Source organism: Pelecanus crispus, chromosome 1 (assembly GCF_030463565.1).
Source record: "Pelecanus crispus isolate bPelCri1 chromosome 1, bPelCri1.pri, whole genome shotgun sequence".
Lineage (NCBI taxonomy): Eukaryota > Metazoa > Chordata > Aves > Pelecaniformes > Pelecanidae > Pelecanus > Pelecanus crispus.
This window is the reverse complement of record NC_134643.1, coordinates 53918791-53936794: the sequence shown is the minus strand read 5'-3', so window position 1 is coordinate 53936794 and position 18004 is coordinate 53918791. Positions and strand designations below refer to the sequence as shown.

At 38.3% G+C, this 18004-nt stretch overlaps 1 protein-coding gene across 6 annotated transcripts in view; it reads right to left on the bottom strand.

Annotated features, from left to right (window-relative positions):
* The window catches only part of APAF1 (apoptotic peptidase activating factor 1), a 38193-nt gene extending 20982 nt beyond the window's left edge, over nucleotides 1-17211 (bottom strand). For 4 of the 6 annotated variants that reach the window (XM_075707920.1, XM_075707929.1, XM_075707940.1 and 1 more), the window contains exons 1-11: nucleotides 17074-17211; nucleotides 16592-16781; nucleotides 15110-15307; nucleotides 13882-14065; nucleotides 8635-8747; nucleotides 7998-8129; nucleotides 7361-7599; nucleotides 6496-6663; nucleotides 5534-5665; nucleotides 887-1000; nucleotides 123-301 (exon numbers count right to left, since the gene is read on the bottom strand). In XM_075707920.1, the coding sequence (XP_075564035.1) occupies nucleotides 123-301; nucleotides 887-1000; nucleotides 5534-5665; nucleotides 6496-6663; nucleotides 7361-7599; nucleotides 7998-8129; nucleotides 8635-8747; nucleotides 13882-14065; nucleotides 15110-15307; nucleotides 16592-16781; nucleotides 17074-17211 (1787 nt within the window). The remainder of the gene's footprint in view (nucleotides 1-122; nucleotides 302-886; nucleotides 1001-5533; nucleotides 5666-6495; nucleotides 6664-7360; nucleotides 7600-7997; nucleotides 8130-8634; nucleotides 8748-13881; nucleotides 14066-15109; nucleotides 15308-16591; nucleotides 16782-17073) is intronic. The other 2 variants (XM_075707936.1, XM_075707947.1) reach the window with 1 other exon arrangement.
* Nucleotides 17212-18004: the final 793 nt, after the last annotated feature.

Sequence of the window (18004 nt, the reverse complement as noted above, 5' to 3'; positions counted from 1 at the left end):
TTTCCCAGAAAAAACACAGCAGTTCTTAAAAAGGTCCTTATATTAGACATACATTGTATTTAGTTGTACATTAAATTATTGTCTTGGATCAAGGGATAGGCAGATGGGCTGCAGCTACTTACATCCATTCCAAATAAAATGCTCCTGTTTCTCTTTGAGCATGTAGCTTGGCTTGTTGATACACCTCTGATGTCTCTGGCTGGCAAAGACCCAGCTGTATAACATCAGGAAACGGCTGCCGTCCAAGAAGGTGCCCATTTAAAGACAGAAATTCCTGGAAGTTCTCACGTACTGTGCTATTCTATGTACAGAGCAGATAATATTTGGTAACATAGAAAGTGGATTTACTTCCTAAGCGCCTTTTGATTTTTAGTTTTCTATACAGCTAATATTCTTACAGAAGCACTTAGTTGTATTTTTCTGCTTAGTTCTACTAGCAAGCACATATGACAGACTAAAGTATTTCATTATCCTATTCAGGAAAGCATATTATCCATATTTTTCAAATAAAGGATGTTGGCAACAGTGATTTACTCAATAAGCAGTCAGTGTGAAATATCAGAAAGACTATTCCAAGCAGCCAACAAAATTCTACTCCTCCTCAAAAGCAGAGTACCACACATACCCCCCATTATTTATTGTTGTTCACCTTAGTTAATTGAGTTCCATGGTCAATTACTTGGGCACACAGTGAAGTTACAACTAAAACTGAAAACTAAGTTTTCTTCATTTTTCTCTTCTCCAAGTTAAACTTAGCACTGTTTTTATGTTTCAGTTTTTTAAGCTTTCTATATACCTCTCATATATGCATACATCCAACAAAATGCAATTAAACATGGAAAAACATATTTGGAACAGACTGATCGTTTACCTTCTAGTATCATACCTTCTGATCCAGGATTGAACTATATTCTACATATTCATGAATCAGATGAGCAGGCCCTACCAATTCTGTTTTAGCTTTAATCCAATCTAGAGAAAACATAAGATCATGGAGTTCCTACAAAAAAATACAAATTTAAGTTCAGAGCATGAGTTCCACAACAGAATACTTAAGGCAAAAAAGAAAAGCACAGGAATAAATATAAATACGTTAGGTATTTAATATGCTTTGGTACAATTGTCTCCAGTTAAAAACTTAGGCAATTTCCCGTTTCGTGCATCTTACTCCATCAAGTATGAAAATTCCTAATTGTCGTGGTTTAGCCCCAGCCAGCAACTAAGCATCATGCAGCCACTCGCTCACTCCCCCTACCCCGATGGGACGGGGGAGAGAATCGGAAGAGTAAGAGTGAGAAACACTCCTGGGTTGAGATAAGAACAGTTTAATAATTGAAATAAAGTAAAATAATAATAATAACAATATTATAATAATAATAATAATAATAATAATAATAATATACAAAGCAAGTGATGCACAATGCAATTGCTCACCACCTGCCGCCCAATACCCAGCCAGTTCCCGAGCAGCGATCGCTGCTCCCCGGCCAACCCCCCCCAGTTTCTATACTGAGCATGACATCATATGGTATGGAATAGCCCTTTGGTCAGTTTGGATCAACTATTCTGGCTGTGCCCCCTCCCAGTTTCTTGTGCACCTGGCAGAGCATGGGAAGCTGAAAAGTCCTTGACTAGCACAAGCAGTACTCAGCAACAACTAAAAACATCAGCGTGTTATCAACATTCTTCTCCTACTAAATCCAAAACACAGCACTATGCCTGCTACTAGGAAGAAAATTAACTCTATCCCAGCCGAAACCAGGACACTAATATAGAAAGCTAAGCTTGTGGTTTTAATGCAAAGGACTGCTGGAGCGTGTTCAGAGAAGGGCAACAAAGCTGGTGAAGGGTCTGGAGCACAGGCCTTATGAGGACCAGCTGAGGGAACTGGGGTTGTTTAGCCTGGAGAAGAGGGGGCTGAGGGGAGACCTTATCGCTCTCTACAACTACCTGAAAGGAGGTTGTAGTGAGGTGGATGCTGGTCTCTTCTCCCATGTAGTTAGCGATGGGACGAGAGGAAATGGGCTCAAGCTGTGCCTTTCTGGTTTAGGCCAGAAATTAGGAAAAATTTCTTCACGGAAAGGGTAGTCAAGCATTGGAACAGGCTGCCCAGAGAGGTGGTGGAGTCACCATCCCTGGAAGTGTTCAAAAAATGGGTAGATGTGGCACTTGGGACATGGTTTAGTCTAGTCTACCCTTGACTGGTTTAGTGAGGATTTGGTAGTGTAGGTTAATGGTTGGACTGGATGATCTTAAGGGTCTTTTCCAACCTAAACGATTCTATGATTCTATGACTTCTCTTTGATACAGCTAATCAGAGAAGGGATAGGGGTACAAAGCAAATCTTGACTTGGAGTACACAAGACCTGGTTTAAGATACAACTCTGAAAAAGCTTCTTCTAGTCCAGTCTGGCAAAAATCACACTGCTAATAGTGATCTGTTGTCTTCCTAACAGATGCTGCATTTGAATGAAAGCAAAAAATCTGTTACAGCTGCATTTAATTTAAAAATGAGAAAGTACTTAAAAGGCAATCAGAAACTGCAAATAGAATTATTAGAATAGAATATACTATTTCAGTTGGAAGGGACCTACAATGATCATCTAGTCCAACTGCCTGACCAATTCGGCGCTGACCAAAAGCTAAAGCATGTTAAGGGCATTGTCCAAATGCCTCAAACGCTGACAGGCATCGAGCACCTCTCTAGGAAGCCTGTTCCAGTGTTTGACCACCCTCTCGGTAAAGAAATGCTTCCTAATGTCCAGTCTAAGCCTCCCCTGGCACAGCTGTGAATCATTCCCACGCGTCTTGTCATTGGATACCAGGGAGAAGAGATCGGCACCTCCCTCTCCGCTTCCCCTCCTCATGAAGCTGTTGAGAGCAATGAGGTCGCCCCTCAGCCTCCTTTTCTCCAAACTAGACAAGCCCAAAGTCCCTAGCTGCTCCTCATAGGACATTCCTTCCAGCCCTGCCACCAGCTTTGTTGCCCTGCTCTGGACACATGCAAGGACCTTCACATCCTTCTTAAATTGTGGGGCCCAGAACTGCAGGCAGTACTCAAGGTAAGGCCACCCCAATGCCAAACACAGCGGGATGATCCCCCTCTTGACCGGCTGGTTATACTGTGTTTGATGCACCCCAGGATGCTGTTTGCCCTCTCAGCTGCCAGGGCACACCACTGACCCACACAGAGCCTGCTGTAGACCAGCACCCCCAGATCCCTTTCTGCAGGGCTGCTCTCCAGCCACTCCTCTCCCCAGTTTCTACTTGTGCCCAACATTACTCTGTCCTAGGTGCAGAATCTGGCATTTGAACTTGTTAAATTTCATCCCATTAATCATTGCCCAATGCTCCAATCTATCTAGATCCCTCTGCAAGGCCTCTTGTCCCTCAAGAGAGTCAACAGCACCACCCACTTTGGTATCATCAGCAAACTTGCTAACAGTGCATTCAACTCCTGCATCCAGATCGTTGATAAATATATTGAACAGAACTGGCCCTAGAATTGAACCCTGAGGAACACTGCTGGTGACCGGTCACCAGCCAGATGTAGCCCCGTTCACTACAACCTTTGAGCCCTACTGTTCAGTCAGTTCTTCACCCAGCGCACCGTGAACCCACTCATCCCACAGTTGGACAACTTGTCCAGAACGATGCTGTGAGGGACAGTATCAAAAGCCTTAGTGAAGTCCAGAAAAACTACATCTACCACCTTCCCTTCATCCACGAGGCAGGTGACCTTATCATAGAAGGATAGCAAATTAGTTAAACAGGACTTTCCCTTTGTGAACCCATGTTGACTATGCCTGATGATTGCATTATTCTTTAAATGCCTTTCAGTAGTACCCAATATAATCTTCTCCATAATTTTTCCAGGAACTGAGGTTAGACTAACAGGTCTGTAGCTCCCTGAGTCTTCCCCCACGCCCCTCTGATAAACTGGAATAACATTGGCTAGCTTTCAGTCAGCGGAGACCTCCCCAGACTCCCAGGATGTTTACTATATGATCAAGATGGGTCCTGCCATAACATCCGCTAGCTCCTTCAGTACTTTGGGATGAATCCCATCAGGGCCCATGGACTTGTGAAAATTCAGCTGATACAGCTGGTCCCTTACAATTTCAGTGTCCACAAATAGAAAGTCATTGTTCCCATGCTCACAGTTCTCTGACTCAGGGGACTGGGCAGCCCAAGGTCTGTCAGTACTATGAAAGACTGAGGCAAAAAAAACATTGAATGCCTCTGCTCTTTCTTCATCCCTATTAGTCAAGATGGCCATCTTCCACAAGTATTGGTCCAATGTTTTCTTTAGACCTCCTCTTGCTATTAATGTACTTTAAAAAGCCCTTCTTGTTAAAAAAACATACCTTCTAGGATCAGAAAAACCACTTAGAGACAATACTGCACAGGCTCAAAACGTATTCCAATTTAAAATCAGCAAGGATTACAAGATTATCACGGTTAAACAAAGAAAAAGAATAGCCCCCATCTTTATTAGCCTTCCAACAAATAGAGATCATGTCTAAATAATGAGAAATAAGTAACATAAGGAGTGTAAACTCTGGGAGACACACAGTCATAATGAGATGGCTAAAGAACTCTGAGAAGCTAATTCTACAAAATGTAGAAAGGCTAATAATAAAATAATTTTTCCAATACATTGAAATTAAAGAGACTGAGATAATGAAGTAAGTATGATCCAAAAAACCTGGATTTGTAGCCCACATTAATTATGAAGGTTTGTACAAGTACACAAAGTGTATTTTATATGATGAGTCAGATGAACAATCTCAAAAGAGGTTCAACTGAAAAGGTTTGAGTACATATGAAATAAAGCAATTAGCAACCAGGATGAAATGCTATTCAAGGCAAGAATTCTAAAGACATTCAAGTGAAACTACTGAAGCATTAATCTTGCTGCATGATTTGTGTCTTATACTAGCTCAGTACCTAAAGAACGGCAGGTGGCAAAAGTGACAGCAATTTTTTAAAGGCACCAAGGCAATCCTGGGAACAAGAGGTTTGCCCATCTAACTCTTGCTAGAGAGTTGGCTGTTGAAATATGGTAATACAGAGAATGAACTTTTATACATAAATCAGTATGACATAAGAGGAAAAAAATAACAAGACTTCTGTAGAAAAAAGTAACTAATCCAATCGAATTCTCTGAAGAAATCAATTTACTTGTATTATCATACAATATAAGCGAGCCTGGGTTTTCAAGAACGTTTAGAGAAGATTTCTTATCAAAGCTTCTTCAAAAGGAAAAGAAAAACACAAGCTGTTATGATAAAAAATAAGAAATCTTCTCAAGAACTGGTTGAAAGGACAAGACACAAAGGGTAGAAATAAAGTAGTTTTCATAACAGACAATGATTATCAGTGGAGTCCCTAAAGGACTCTATGTTGAGTGTTTACCTATCTGCACAAAAGTCTGGGAGAAGAGAAGTTCAAGTGGGGAAAAGGCCTGGGGAGAAAGGCAGGGGTAAGGGTGGGTCAAGAAGGGAAACAGACGACACTACTCAGAACTCACCTTCTGCATGTTGGCACCAGCCATGTGATATGCTAGGAAGTTATACCAGTACATGCAATCCTCCTGAGACGGAACAGGCGTATTAAGTTTGTAGTATTTCTTGTACTGATTTACTATGTTTTTATGTAGCTCCTGCAATGTGAATCAAAACACACTTTCAGATAATACTATACCAAGGTATGGACTGGTTTCAGTATTGAGGAATTATTATTAATATTATATTGCACATAGTATTGAGGAATATTATTATTTCTCAATCATTATATGTCAACAAAAGAAATAAGAAAAGCTTACCTTCCAACACCATACACTTAACCTAATTTATTGCTTAATACTTCTCCAGATACATTCTCTGGATATTAAGACAGAAAAGCAAGCTGTTAACCACCTTCTTAGGTTGAGAACAGCCATCAAAGCACTCTTCACATTAAATGTGAGTAGCCAACAAAAAAAAGACTCTTACATATGTATACCTAAAGCAAGTCTAAAAAATTGCCTTTTCATATCTACTCTTTCTGCCTGGTCCTTCAGAACTGATAAATTTATTGGGCCCACCTCATAGGTCTTCTGCCTGCAAGCATTGCTTAAATTGGAAAAAAAAAAAAAAAAAGAGTAAAAAGCACTTCTCTGTATTAAAGAAACTTCCTATTCTGGTAGGGTCTTAATGCCTCTGGAATCATTAGTGGAACATGCCATCTCCCACTCAAAATGTCTTTGACAGAGAAATAACAGATACAGAGTCTTCATTCAGTTTAGTTTCTTAGCTCCAAATGGAACCATCATGAAATCACTCCACAGTTTCAAGTTGAAAATAAGTGGTTTTAATTAGTCAGCATTAAGTTTAACTACATTGTGAACCTATTCTGTGAAGCTACTCTGGACGCTATTTAACAGAGGAATATTTTCTGAAGAATGCCCAGCTTTGGAGAATAAATTTAAAAGTAGGTAAGTCAATACCCTACCTGAAGCTGGTTACGATTCTTCTCTATAAGAAAGTCAAGTTGAAGATCATGTAAATAATAATGGAATGACTTCCCATTACGATCACAGAACAATAGCGATTTGTTAACAAATTCCTGTAGTATATCTTCAACTTCTTCTGTTTCCATATCCCAAAGAATACAGAGAACCTAAAAAAGCACATTAAGACAGAAAAGAATCAGAACTAAGGGATAATATGACTTGTACGAATATCATAAAAGGCTACCAATTAACTGACAAACAAACCACATGCTAACAAATATAGACATATTGCAAATGGTAATAAATTCAGTAAATTACCAATTCTTCCATACCAAACTACAGGACAGACAATAGAAGTTATAGAATCATAGAATCGTTTAGGTTGGAAAAGACCTTTAAGATCATCCAGTCCAACCTACACTACCAAGTCTACTCTAAGCCAATCAAGGGTAGACTAGAGTAAACCATGTCCCAAAGTGCCACATCTACCCGTTTTTTTGAACCCCAACTTTTGTCTATTTGTGCTGATTTATGGTGATCATATCTTTTCCTTAAAGGAGACAAATTTCACATAACAGTTTTTAAGCCTTCAGAAAGCTCAATTACAATCTAATTAAAGAATGATATACGGAATGCACAGTAATCTAACAATATGAATACATTTATTCAGTTACAATTTTTTAGTTTCACTACTGACAATAAAAGTCATGATGCAATAATGGACCCGACCCACCCAATCTAGCAATTACTATTAAGTTACATACAACATAAGTTATACACAACAATTATAAAGTTTATGAATTCTTTGAAGTTATTGTTTGTATGTCACTAAAAACTATGAGACTTCTGCATTGCTGTTATTACCTTAGTAGGTACTTTAACATCTTTTGGGAGGATAGAGAGGTCTTTATAGTAGTCCTTACAATTGTCATTCAGTTGTTCAACACTTATGGACATTGCTTCATCAAGAGCTTCATAATCATAAGAAGAAGATTTTCTTATTCTTTTAAACTGCTTATTCTGCAGCTGTTTGAGATAGTATTCCCAACGACTAGGGAAGTCTCGTAACAATGCACCGATCAAGGATATCACAAGAGGAGAACCTGAAGGAGAAGGTTAAATTAATCTTAGTTTTCAAGGAACACAATCCAATAGTTTAGTCAAGTGGTTGAATAAATCAGGTAATTTTTCCAGTACATTGATTAAATTCTTAAGGTGAGAACAGACAAACAAAACACATCATCCATGCAGACACTGGCAAACTCACCAAACGTAAGTGTAATAAGGGGGCAGGGGAAGATACACTGAAGAAAACTACTCAAAAATCAACATGAGATGCTTCTATTTTGTCTAAAAACAACAAAAAGCATTTAACAAACATTTGTGTTTGACTTAAGGCATACAGTATTAAAGAATCCTCCCTCCTCTTTCTGGGTCAAAACCTAGAAGTAAAAAAAATACATTTGGTGTTAAATGGTATGTTAAAGAGTGGCAAGTATACCTTTGCATTCCCTTACAAGGCAGTTAGCTTGTTCTGGCAGTTCTGATATTTTCGTATTCACAAATAAGGATAAAATCTCCAGTCCTTTCTCATGTGCTAGTCCACTTTCCACATGAACCTCATATTTATTGCCTAGACATAGAAACAGGGAAAAAATTTAAAAGAATGTAAAAAATTCTATGGAAATTGAGAGTATTTTCCAAGCAACATCTGGAGCAAAGGACCTGGCTCACAATTTTATGCACAGTATTTTATATGCTTAGTACTAAGAAGAGTATAAATTCTACTTATCAGAATCTAGTTTGCATTAGAGAGACATTACAAATGCATTATGGGCATGTCCTAGCAGTGACTGCTTAATAGCATAGAGATGATCAGTCTAACAGCAGCAGTGTCACACAGGTTAATTTATCCTGTTGACAATCATTGCACTCTTCAATGTAGACATATAACTTTCAGGGTAACATATAACATCTATTTCACAAAGAGCATGAAGTCTTACAGAGAAGAATTCTAAAACTTTCCCACTGTGCACAATAGACATAGATTCTATCAGATTCTTTTAAAAGTTCACAAGAACAAATTGCATGCATATACACACACAATCTGTGGTGCAGGAGAGGAAACTGTTCCTTACCAGCCACAGCATCTGTTACACTCCTGTCCCTGCTGGTGATAAGAACCTGACACTGATTATCAAATGCTTTTAATACCCAGGAATCCCAAATGTCATCCAGGATCAAAAGAGATCTAGTGCAAGAAGAAATATTGTAGATTTCAGATCAACTATTAGTGCTAAAACACAGTATTTCACTTTAACAATGAAAGAACATTTTCAGAATGTACAATGTAGCACTGCACAATTTTTTATATTAGTATGTAAAATATCTTAAGAGGGCATTAAACACTGCGCAAGAAAGCTAATATCTCCAAAAAATAAGTTTTTACCATTTATTGCTTTATAGCTACAATTGAAGTGTAAACAATAAAGTTTTGAGAAATATTTCCATTAGTAGATGCCAGGAAAACCAGAAATATTTACGCTGTTTTTCACATCATCAGCTACCATAAATGAAGAAAAAGGGTGTATAGGACTACTCTACTTGACACAGGCTAGTGATAAGCTTTGTGGGAGAAATCATTTCAGTTTCCTTTTGACTTGAGAGTTTTCAGTTTTGTCCTTGTATCTTCAGAAACCTATATGAGACTAACCCTCTGTGAAGGAATTGTCTTGGATGATGAGGCTCTTCTTACATAAACAACTTTTTATAGTGACTACATATTTAAATCCTACGGCTAGTCATGTTTGTAGGTTACTACGTGGAATCTCACCAGAATAATGCATAGTAGACTTCCCTACACCTACCTATATCTGAAAAAGAAGTTACTGAAAACTGTTCTTAAAAGGTTGGTTCCAAGGGAGCAAGAAGTCAGAAAGATTAGCTGGCAAGCAGATTTATGAAAAGAAATACCAGTTGTTGTATTCTGTGTGTTTTGTGGAGGAAAGAAAGTTATTGAAATCCAATCCTGTAAATTGTTTAGATTTACTACTCTTTTTTTTTTTTTTTTTAAAGGGATGGAGTTTTCAGCTACACTAATCATTGGTTAAATTGTCTAATTCCCACTGAAGCATGCCAAGATGTTGCATTTTTCTTCAGCTAAACGACGCTTACGCCATCAATGCCTATAAATAAGGATTTTATGCTTCATAAACAAGTACATACACATTATACCACATTTTCAAAGTTGCATGTAAGTATTGGATACCCATATTTCATTTTTATACAATTCCTCTATTAACACCCATTTGATAAATCAGAGGGTTTTCAAGAATACCATCATAGCCATAAATGACTAATTTTGTGGTACTTTCACACTTGAAAATATGTTGGGCAGCATGAATTACAGCCTGATTTTGTTTTTAATTAATCTGAGAACTTCAGAGTCCTCCCACTCTTTTGGTAGCAGTGACTTTCTTCCCCAACCACAGCAAAAAACCTTAAATCCTAACTAGGATTATTAAAAAAAAAAACCCACAAAACAAAACAAACCACTGTGATAACAATCACAGGAGATTTAAATCTAAAATTTCTTACTTTAAAGAATATCATAGCTTCAATTTCTTCAACCATAACCCAATAAAATACATAATGCTATTTTGCTCTGGAAGTTTTCATTTGACCAGTACTTTAATCCCAAGAAACATACTGGATCCACAATTTGAATCTTTTGACTAATACTTTATTCCCAAGAAATGTACTGGGTTAACTATCTGAATCCAGAAATTGCTGAAATGACTTTTTGTCACCAAAGAGAATTCCATTGAAGAGCAAGCTCCACAAGCTGCAGAACTACTGAAGCTTCGTTTCCAATACACTTGCACCATATGAACCTCACTCTCCAGTACATTCCCCCCTACCTCCTCCCATGACCGCTATGATTTCCCAGATAACCCATCATCAGCAAGACTTCAGTTTGTTCTTACAACATTCTCACATATACCTAACTGGGCAGGATGCAGCACAAGCTGTAGCCTGTTCCCAGCTCATGTATCCAAGCTGGCCAATTAGCAAGACAACAAAATATGTTTCCCTTCAATTCATTCTGTATAGTCCTTTTTGCCACTGAAGGCACCTACTTGGATTTCTCTCCTTTATCCAGTTGTCATTTTTCTTAAACTTACAGAATTTTCAAAGATACAAAGTTCCTACCTTTAGAGTCAATTTTGGCAATATGCTTAAAGTGTTTTGGATAGAGGAGAAGGGAAAGGATAAAAGGACTAAGATGAACCGTGTGATCACATTAATGTGGTTTTGAAATGGCAAAAAGCAGTCAGACTAGAAAAGTTTTATAATCAATTCTCTTCCCTTTTCCTTGATGTGCAGTCATTCTCTGCAATACTCCTATCTACCATCTGTTACTTTATCCTGAAACAGATTAATGAACATTGCCAGGTCAACAGGATTTTACATGAAATACCAAATCATAGAATCGTTCAGGTTGGAAAAGACCCTTAAGATCATCCACTCCAACCATTAACCTAACACGACCAAGACCACCACTAAACCAATTAAGGGTAGAGGAGTAATTTCATGTTTCCTGGCTTGGTGGCTGCATTATTTTTTAATGAAAATGAAAACTAGGAATCATTAAGGTTGGAAAGGATCTCTAATATCATCATTCCAACCATCAACCCAACACCACCATGCCCACTAAACCATGTCCCAAAGCGCCACATCTACCCATTTTTTGAACACTTCCAGGGATGGTGACTCCACCACCTCTCTGGGCAGCCTGTTCCAATGCTTGACTACTCTTTCCGTGAAGACATTTTTCCTGATATCCATTCTAAACCTCCCCTGGCACAACTTGAGGCCATTTCTTCTTGTCCTACCGCAAACTACTTGGGAGAAGAGACCAACACCCACCTCACTACAACCTCCTTTCAGGTAGCTGTAGAGAGTGATAAGGTCTCCCCTCAGCCTCCTCTTCTCCAGACTAAACCACCCCAGTTCCCTCAGCCGCTCCTCATAAGGCCTGTGCTCCAGACCCTTCACCAGCTTCGTTGCCCTTCTCTGGACACACTCCAGCACCTCAATGTCTTTCTTGTAGTGAGGGGCCCAAAACTGGACATGGTATTCCAGGTGTGGCCTCACCAGTGCCGAGTACACTGCTCCTGCTGGCCACACTATTTCTGATACAAGCCAGGATGCTGTTGGCCTTCTTGGCCACCTGGGCACACTGCTGGCTCATGTTCAGCCAGCTGTCTACCAACACCCCCAGGTCCTTTTCGGCCAGGCAGCTTTCCAGCCACTCATCCCCAAGCCTGTAGCGTTGCATGGGGTTGTTGTGACCCAAGTGCAGGACCCGGCACTTGGCCTTGTTGAATCTCATACAACCAGTCTCAGCCCATTGATCCAGCCTGTCTAGATCCCTCTGCAGGGCCACCCTACCCTCGAGCAGACTGACACTCCCACCCAGTTTGGTGTCATCTGCAAACTTACTGAGTGCACACTCAATCCCCTCATCCAGATTGTTGATAAAGATATTAAACAAGACTGGCCCCAAAACAGAGCCCTGGGGCACACTGCTTGTGATTGGTCACCAACTGGATTTAACTCCATTCACCACAACTCTCCAGGCTCAGCCACCCAGCCAGTTTTTTACCCAGCAAAGAGTACACCCGTCCAAGACATAAGCCACAAGCTTCCTTAAGAGAATGCTGTGGGAGACAGTGTCAAAGGCTTTACTGAAGTCCAGGTGGATGACATCCACAGCCTTTCCCCCATTCACTAGGCAGGTCACCAGGTCATATGTGGCAGTGTATAAGGAAGACACTGCCACAGCTGGTGAATTGCCCTCAAACAAAACCAAGTGCCTAATTGTTTCCAAAGCTGGTATTTTCTCTTTTCCCCTTAGTTTCCTCAGCAAAGGTGCTCTTTTGACAAAACACAGTGAGTACCTCTTAAATGATTCACTTTGTGCACTACAAACAATATAGCGTAGCACAGCATATTAACCATGTTAGGCTGTCAAGTTACTTGGCTATACAGTAGCTGCCAACTTCTGGAACAGTTCACAATACCATAGGGATACATCTTACAAGAAAATAGCACACAGTTAAACATCCAAAAATCAAAAAATTTTGTTTTGTTTGTTAATGAAAAAAAAATAACAAGAATTGTGTCAATGGAGACAACCACTTAACTTACTTCAGGGAAACCTGCACTTTCAGTTGAAAGTGTCTTGTTTGCACTTTTCACATAAGACTTCCACAAAAAATGAAAGATTTCTCATGAAGGACCTGGCAGTGTTTTTCAAATCTTTTCTTTGCAAGAAAGATTTTTTTCTTCCCCTGTACAAAACCACCAGTATTCTACTACTCTGTGTCATCTATAAAGATCACAAGGTTGGAGTATTATTCCTGAGGTATCTCACTCAGGTGCAGGCTTGTTTAGTTTAGTACAGATTTTCCCGGAGAGTAACAAAATCCTCAACAAATAACAAAAACTATTGCTCAAAGATGAAAAAAGCTGCGCAGTGACTGAGACACTGCTTGATTAAATCAAGTCGCTCTTCCTGAAGCCTGAAAGCAATTGGTTTATTGGCAATAACTGATATCATGAAAACTTGCTTTCACTTTGATAAAGCTCGAGACCAAACACTTTAAAAAGACATCAGCTATTCCAGAAAGGAAAAAATTTCTGCAGTGATACACATCCTTTTACTGCTGTGTGATCCTCACACATCAGTGAAACATTCTAGACACATAATGAGAACACTGAAAGTTAGAGCAATTCTTATTTCCAACTGTTCATTCCCAACCTTCCTTATTCAACAACTAATAATTTTTCAAGTGAATGTGACTCCTGCACAGCTAGTTAACATATTTTGTTAGAAGAACCCTTATTAGCCTACTAAATATATTCATATCCACGACAAGCCTTCAATGCATCCCTTAAGTTACTCCATTGAAAAAAAAACATGTAAACAGGGACAGATTTATACTATGTATATTATACACCTGTCTCTAGCTTACCCTTCAGCTTTTGTACAGTTATCTGAACTTATTTATTCTTTTATCATATGCAAGTCAGTAATTTAGAAAATTTTAACAGGAACCTCTACACATGAATTAAAATTCTAGAAGTATTGTTAGCTTCACCTTGAATAACCCTTCCCAATTATCTACAGTAAAACAGAAAAAGGGAAAGCAAAAAGTGGAAGAGTTAGAAAGTTGGTTTTAGGGAAAAAAAAAAACCAACAACAAAATTACACACCAGAGACACGTAACCACAACACAGACACCTTAGGCGATTAGACCAAAATTACTCTGCGAAGTTTTATCAGTTAAAAGAATTGTGTTTCATTTTACTGACATCACCTGGGATATTTGCGTAGCATCAGCACACGAAGACGATCTTTAGCCTCCTCAATGTTAAGTGGTGGCCTTTGTGAAAGAGTGCAGTCATGTTCTAATCTACTACAGAGATTCTGAAGTTTTATTAGGAGCCCTGCTTTGTCTTGTTTTCCAACAGAGATCCAGTGAACTCCTCCTGGGAAGTAATCTAACACAAAAAGCAATATTAATTATGCTATACATTTAAAATGAGACATAAATAATAACAGCTTACAATAGCAATCAATAACTCAATTTCAATTAAAATATAAAACTGTAAAGTCTATTGCAAGCCAACCTTGCAACTCTACCATTAACGCAGAAGGATGGTTCTATAAGACCACTGTTTTTTATTTTTAAAGAAACAGGCTCTGCAGGGCAAGTTCCCACAGAGAATTCACACTGCCACTGATGCTGTTGCCCCTCCCCTCTACCTGCCTTCCTTCCTGTCCCTCGACAACCCCTTCTGCATGCTTCTTCCTGCTAGTCTGACTTAGCATTTACTTTTTTCACCCTGTACTACTGCAGGAGTTCAGAGTCTGGGATGTGAAAATTATCCCAAAACAGTGAACAAGAAGGCATCTAGAAGAGTCAGCTGCAAGAGAGGATGCTGTAGTTTCTATCCCTACATCATGTTTTCTAATGCCTGACTCCCACTTTAGCCTCCAAGTGCCCTGGGAGGAGGGAAAATCATTAAATGGTTTCATTTATGATCTGCTTTAAGCTAAAGCGATACTAGTGTCATCACTCCACAAATGCCTGCCATTATTAAAATATATACAAAAGTTAGAGTAAGATTTTTTTTAAACTCACACAGCAAGGGGAAGAATCTAAGGACTTAACAAGAAATGCCCAAAAGGAATATAAACCAAATATGATTATTTTGCACTAACATAAATAACAATTTCAAGTTAATTAAGGATGTATCTACTCTCATAAAGCAAAGCAGATTCCAAGGTGAAAAGCTATTCAAAATTTTATCCCATAAATTAGTAAAATATTTACTAATATTTTATATATATACTGGTCCTAGAGCACTAAATGGTTATGAAAGCTGTAAGTTGCAAGCCAATCCTTCAGAAGCACCTAAGGAATTTAGAAACCTAAATCCTAAATTGCTTTCAAGATGACATAAGATTCTTTGCCATATATGTCCAATATGCATATACCTATAGTAATTCTTATAAAAACAGAGACGTTTTTCTAAAAGTACCTTCCAAGAGCTGATGATCCCTTAAAGCTTCTGCTGTTAAAACAGTCTTCCCGCAACCTGCCATTCCATAAACTGTGACCCAGCCTGGATCATTTCCCAAGCAGCACAGTTTCTGTTTAATAGCATCTACCAGTTTTGGCCGAGTGACAAACACAACTGGTCTCTGTGGTACACCTCCTTCGCAGAGAGTTGTCTTAACTAAAGTTAAAAACAAGAAACATGAAAATAAAAAGTAATTTCTAAATGTGATGCCTCTTCAAACCAAACCAAACAACTCCCCGCCCCAAATAACTAGTGGGCTTCCCCCCCAAACTTGTGGCCCATACAAATGCTCTAAAAACTACTAGACTCATAACACCAAATACTGAAAAAATACTGCTTTTTGGAAATAAATTACTTAACAGGTAACTAGCTTCCCACCTAAAATAGTGTCCCACTTAATAACTACATTTTCTGCAAGCTAGTTACATCAATCTCTAGAAGTAAAAAGATAATTAACAGCTCCACTAGAAATTGTGGCAAACGCACCAGAGCTCAACATTACTATACCCAACTGTCAAGTCACTTTCTCAGCCAGAAGTTACTGCCCCAATGGATGCAGCAGAAAAGAAAGCATGCTCTGTAAGGCTTTTACTTTGTAGCTAACAGCACAGCATTGTGGTCCAAGCAAGACTTCCTTTGATTTGAGCTAAGACAGCACGACTTGCAATAGAGCAGGTAAAGCACAGCAGGAAAGGCAATGTGCACTTTATCTGTTCACTGCTGGCCACAAAGTGGCCATATGCGGTGCCGTATTATACTGATGAGCTTTGGGAAATCTTACTCAAGTAATCAAAATTCCATGTGTCTATGACACTTCTTAAAATGTAGAGTGACAGTAAATACAGCATTTAGTCATATGGAGTTAGAAGGTTCTTCCCTTAGAAACTACCAATTTATTTCATGTCAATCAAAGATGATGCTGATGACAATGTAGGTGAAAGTTAAGAACTTATGTTGGGTAACTAAAAGATCTGGTGAAGAGAATTAAGCAACCTAATAACCAGATCAACTATTGGAATGTAGGCTGAGAGATTACAGATTACTCTTCAAGAGATATGTCAGAATTTTGGAGGCAACAACTTTTTACGTTAGATTCAACTTCTTTAATATATACAAATAAGAGTCTTTCTTTCACATACAACAAAAATGTTACAGTTTAGAGAAATCTGTGCGAGCTTCAGGTTTCCTGTCTTTTAAAATAAACATTACTAAATATGAACATTTTCAAGATGCCCTACAAAAGTTGTAATTGTTATAACTCTCCTGCCATATTAAATGTATGAAATACAGAAATACTGACTACTACACTACCAAAACAAATGAATGCACCAACTACTCCTTTTTCATTGGAACAAGTATTATGGATAATCACTCAGTAAGGAATAAAAAATACAACTTGTCTTTACATTCAAGCACAGGGATTGCTGTAGTTATACTGACCGTATGAAGTCATTCCATCCATTGAACTCTTTCCATTACCAGAGGAGATGGCAGGGATGCCATCCTGAAGAAGCGCAGCAAGATCTCTGTACCCTTCATTAAGCAGTGCATTATAAAAGGATCTATATGAATTATTATCTTTTGTAAGAATAATGTTTATTAGCATAGCTGCTCGCTCCTTCTGTGTATTCTAGAAAAAACATTAAAAAAGATGTTATAAAAAATGAAGAGACCTTAGAAATCAACTAATTGATCACTCTATCAATTATTGACTTCTTTTATAGCCTTCAACTGTGAAATAGCCTTCAACTTGACCATGCCCTTAACCCAGCCTTACGAAGTGTGATAAAAACTGCATGCTAGGCATATACTTAAGAATTTACTGAATCCAGGAATGAGACAGACAGGAAGTATTATTTGTAAAAAGAACAATAAAACATGTGAGCAGACCAGGAAGATAAAAAACAGTGAGACAATTCTACCTGTTGTTTCACTTTCTCTTCGTCCTGTAACGTCAGTACTTCATCAGAAATCATATGATCCATAATATAAGAAGTCTTGATGTCTTTTTCCAGCGCTTGGCGATTCTTAAGTAAGTAATTTCTACTCTTCACATCCATATTTCTTCAGTGTCTAAAAAAAAAAAAAAGTCAAAGCAGAATCAGAACATAACTTACAAGTACAAGGAAAAGACCTCTAAAATAGCTTCTGAATTTTGGTTTTAAAGTCAGAAAAATTACCAAAGCAGCTGCATTAGTGGAAAATAGAGTGATGTTTCAAGCAAGCTCATACTACAAACTGCAGAAAGCTAAAAAATTTAGGTTTCTTTTTACTTTCTGTCTTGATAAAGAGACTTTCATACTATTGTTATATGAGTTTACTTACACTGTTTATGACCCACTAGTCCAGCTTGGCTGGGCAGTACAGTATCATCAGGAAAACACCGGGAAAATCTACTATCACTCCTTTTCAAGTAGAAAAAGGCATATTAATAGTTAAGTTGTAACAGTTCACAAGCTACTGCGAATACGAATAGTATTCTTGAAATATTATTTAGATGCCATATGCTATTATGTTTAATAAAAACATCCAGCTGAGCATTATTGCAATTAATCTGACTACAGTATTTCTCCGATTGCCCTACTTGGAGGCATATAAAGCAGGTATAATCAGAATTTCAATCTTTAACAACTAATTAGACTCATAGTAAAACTCTTGTGCTTACTACATGAATGGAAGTTTTCATTGAAAAAGCAGATAGGTACTGTGAATTTGTGAAGGAAAAAAAAATCCGAGTCCTTTTCCACATTTCTATGAATTTATCCTTATGAACACTTGCAGAACTGAAGAACCACAGTCTGTGCAAGCTTCTTATATACTAGGAACTTGCTAAATGTCTCTATGAAAAGTCTT